The 4374-nt window shown below is 43.4% G+C and overlaps 1 protein-coding gene across 1 annotated transcript; it reads right to left on the reverse strand.

Moving 5' to 3' along the window:
- Positions 1 to 3315: 3315 nt before the first annotated feature.
- On the reverse strand, positions 3316 to 3657 carry LOC102868471 (eukaryotic translation initiation factor 1b-like). Its single transcript, XM_006883821.1, has one exon. It carries the CDS (start codon positions 3655 to 3657, stop codon positions 3316 to 3318), a length of 342 nt encoding a protein of 113 aa, XP_006883883.1.
- Positions 3658 to 4374: the final 717 nt, after the last annotated feature.

The following is a 4374-nucleotide window of genomic DNA, read 5'->3' on the forward strand; positions in this document are numbered from 1 at the left end:
GGTAGTGAGATTCTCAATTTCTGCTGATGATTACTCAATTTAATGACTAGACTGGCCAATCCCCTTGTGGATAAGCTAATTACTCTGTTCACCTATTTCTGCCCATGCACATGGCAAAGACAAACTCAATGGCGAGGAAAGACATTTGAACAATATATCCTTAACATCATAGGCATGTTATCAAAAGGGACCATTCCTGGATATGGACATCATCCTTGATAAAGTAGAGGGTCAAGAAAAAGTGAAAGACCCCAAAGAGATAGATTGAGACAGTGATTACAACAGTGGGTTCAAGGAAAGCAGAGATTGTGAGGATGGTACAGGACAGGGCAATTTTTGTTGTTGTTATTTTACATATGGTATGTGTCAGAAGCAAACTGACAGCACCTAAAAACAACCACAGCATGATTTCCAAGATGAAAAAGAAGAGAAAAATAGAAAATAAATGTTGGAAGGAATACAGAGAAATTGGGCCTTATCCATTGCTGATAAGAACGCAAAATCTTCTAGCCATGTGAAAAATGGCTTGACAGTTCCTCTAAAAATGGAGTGGTAATGGTGGTTGTTGTGTACCACCAAGTCAGAACCAACCCAAAACTGACGCTCCAACTGGTTTATAGAGGCAGTACATCACACAGGAGCTCTCCCATCTTCCTCCTACGGAACAGCTAGTGGATTTGAACTGTGTGCCTTCATGATTGTGGAACAGCATCTTACCACTAGGCTATCAGAGCTCCTTTATGAGTTGTTATATGACCTAGCACTTTGGTCCTAGGCATATACCATAGGGATATAAAAGAAGTAACATGAATAAGCATGTGCACATTGATGTTCATTGCTATTCATTCTAGAAAAGAGCTAGAAACAATCTAAGTGCCCATTAAAGGATAATGTTGTTGTTGCTATTGTCACTGGATACCTTTGAGTTGGGTATGACTCATAATGATCCTATGAATAGCAGAGATGACTCCTGTCATATCATGTGCCATCCTCATCATCTTTGACATACTTGAGCCCACTGCAACAGTTAGTTTCAATCTATTCCATTGAAGGTCTTCCTCTCTTTAACTGACCTGCCACCTTTTCAAGTAAAATGTCCTTTTCTCAGGAATAGCCTTTCCTTGCATCAGGCCCAACGTACATCCATGAAATGAAGCTTTGCCATTGATGGCTTCAAGTAGCACTCTGGCTACACTTTCTCCAAAAAATATAGACATACAGATATAGACATATCTACTTGTTCTTTCTATGGGATATTCAGTACTCTTCTCCAGTGCCACAACACAAAGGCATTAATTCTTCTCTGCCATCTTTATTCACTGTCCAGCTCACAGATGCATAGCAAATAACTAAAAAGATCATGGCCTGAATCAGGTGTACCTTAGTCTTCAAACTCACAAAGTTTCTCCCTAGTTTTGGTGATGTCCCTGACAGCCAAATTTCACAAGGCAATATATCTCCTGAACTCCTGTGAATGTCAAGGGGGTTGTTGCTTATCAGTCCAGAGGTGAGGATTCTTGTCTTCTTGATATGAGATGCACTCTTATTGAAGGTTGTAGTCTTTAGTTTTCCGCAGTGAGCATTCCTCTTCACTTTCAGCAAGCAAAGCTGTGTCCCTGCGTAACACAGCTTGTTAATGATCCTTTCTCCAATTCTGATGCTACATTCTTCTTCCAGCTTCTTGAATAATTTGTTCAGCATACAGATTGAATAGGTATGAAGTAACAATACAGCCCTTACATATATGTTTTCTGATTTCAAACATGCAATGTTCCCTTGTTCCATTTGAACAAAACCTTCTTGGTCAAGGTGCAGACTTCATATAATTAAATGTTCTGGGATTCCCATTCTTTTCAATGTTGGCCATAGTTATGACCCACAGAGCCAAATGCCTTTGCATAATCAATAAATCACAAATAAGACGTTCTTCTAGTATTTTCTGCTTTCAGGCAGGATCTATGACTTGTAGCAACCATATGAATAACACATCTGAACCTTGCCCTAATCTGCACTTTCCTCATGTTCTCTGACTTGCTTGATCCCATTCTTACAGGTACTGTGTCAATCCATCTAGCTAACTCTACCATTCCCAGCATTATGTCTTTTTCCAAGGACTTGTCAGTCCTAACAACATGTGCAAAGTTTGTAAGAAAGTTTCACCACTCTTAACTCTTGGGACCTCTTCCTTGCACTTTATCTAAAACAGAGTTTTTTGTTCTTTTGGAAATCATTGAGATATTCAGGCTTTTCAACAAAAACCACATTTTGAAGGCACAGATTTTTCTTTGATCTTCCTTATTAATTGTCCAACTTTAAGATGCATAGGAAAAAATGAAAAATAACAATATTGGGATCAGGTGCACCTTAGTCTTTAAACTCCTAATGTTACTCTTAAGCACTTAAAAGAGGTTCTTGACAGAAGTTTGACTGCAGTTCCCACAGGTGTTGATTGTGGATCCAAGTAAAATGTGACCCTCCAATGGGTTTTCAGAGACTTTAGATCACATGGAAGGAGATTTTCCAATTTCTCCCTCAAATGCCATCCTCATCATCACTGGTATACTTGAGCCCACTGTTACAGTCACTGTGTCAATCCATCTCCTTGAGGGTCTTCCTCTCTTTGACTGACCCTCTCCTTTTCCAAGTATGTTGTCCTTCTCTATGGACTGGCCCCTTCTAACAGCATCCCCAAAATATGTAAGACAAAGTTTTGCCACGCTTACCTCCAAGGATCACTCTGGCTGCTCTTTCTTCAAAACATCTGTTTGTTCCTTTGGTGGGTCAAGGAATATTCCATACTCTACTACAACATCACAGCTCAAAGGCATCAACTCTTCTGTCATCCTTTGACATTGCCAGTCTTTCAGATACAGTTAATAAATAATATTTAATAAAATATTTTTTAAAAGAGAAAGAAAAGACCATGGTTTGAAACAGATACACTTTAGTCTTTTTTTTTTCAGACATATTCTTTTTATTGTTAAGCTACAACATACAGGGTTACAGGGTTTTAATACAACGAAAATACATTTAATCAAATGAAAAGTAATACACTAAACAAACACTCAAAACAAAATCTTTTCCATTGGAAACATGTTAAGATGAATACGGGGTTTTGTTACCATCTTACTGCAATCTTCTTATGTGTTACTAGCCTACATACCCCGTGTTTTCTGAAATCATGCAGATGTGAACGGGAGTTTGGATGATTAAATGAAAAGTCCTTTTACTGCAGAGAATCATTTCACAAGGCAGCCAAACTTGGGAGCAGAGAACAAAAGTATTCAAGAAACTCTCCAGGTGTTTAGGTTCATTTTAGAATCCATGAACCTTAAGCTGATCTTCCTTGACAATGCCCACCTCCAAGAGAAACTGGCAAATGTTCTTCCTTTGGTCACCTTGAAGCTGAATAACCTCCCCGTACTCGGGATGCTCAATCACAGTCCCATTACAGGCAAATTTCTTTTTGAAAGCTTTCACAAGTTTCTTTTTGTCATAATCATCCGCAATGCCCTGCACAGTTGTCAGCAACTTCAGGCCGTTCCGTTGCTGGATCCTTATATGAATGTAATCCTCAGTCCCTGCCGGGAGTAAGTCGCCAGCCTTAGCTGCATCAGCAAAGGGGTCGAAAGATTGGAGGTTCTGGATAGTAGACATGTGATACTAGTGTGAGGCCGGTGAGGAGATAAAATGCCTGAGGGGCCCGCCCGGATCACCTTGTCAGGACGCTTCACTGGCGACAAAAGGGGAAGCGAATCAGGCGAGAAGCTTCGTCCGGAGCTTGGGATCCGACGGGAGCGTCTGCGGCGGCGGAAGCCGGGAGGAGGCAGGAAGAGGCGACGACGGAGGAGACGACACGAGCGAAGAGAACGCGCTGCGGCTTCCCTCGCAAAATGGCCGGTGGAGACTATTTATCCGCTCCCACCGCCCCTCATACGTAATCGGCCCCGCGCTTGGAATCCTGGGACTTGTGTTTTCCGGAGGCGAGAGACACCCGAAGAAGCCTGGAGTCGGCTGGACTTCCGGGACCACAATTCCCGGCAGGCGCTGCGCCCGATTGCGATTGCGTAGAGCGGCCCGAGACGGGAGGGCGTGACGGGAGGGCGTGACGGGAGGGCGTGACGGGAGGGCGTGACGGGAGGGCGTGACGGGAGGGCGTGACGGGAGGCGGGGCTCTCGGGTTCCTGGGGCTCGAGATGGCTATGGATGATACGGGACCGACCGGTGGCCGTTGGCCGTCCTGTACCCTCTGGTCTCCTCTTCCCCTCGGCTCCCTTTTAGAGGAAGAGGGCAGAGTCCGGTAAGGTAGTCGTAGTCTAGCGTGGAGGCGGGGGCTGGAAGAGGACCCCGTCAATCACCCTCGAACCCCCTATT

This window comes from Elephantulus edwardii, unplaced genomic scaffold (assembly GCF_000299155.1).
Source record: "Elephantulus edwardii isolate Elephantulus edwardi_28Jun2011 unplaced genomic scaffold, EleEdw1.0 scaffold00030, whole genome shotgun sequence".
Taxonomy (NCBI): Eukaryota; Metazoa; Chordata; class Mammalia; order Macroscelidea; family Macroscelididae; genus Elephantulus; species Elephantulus edwardii.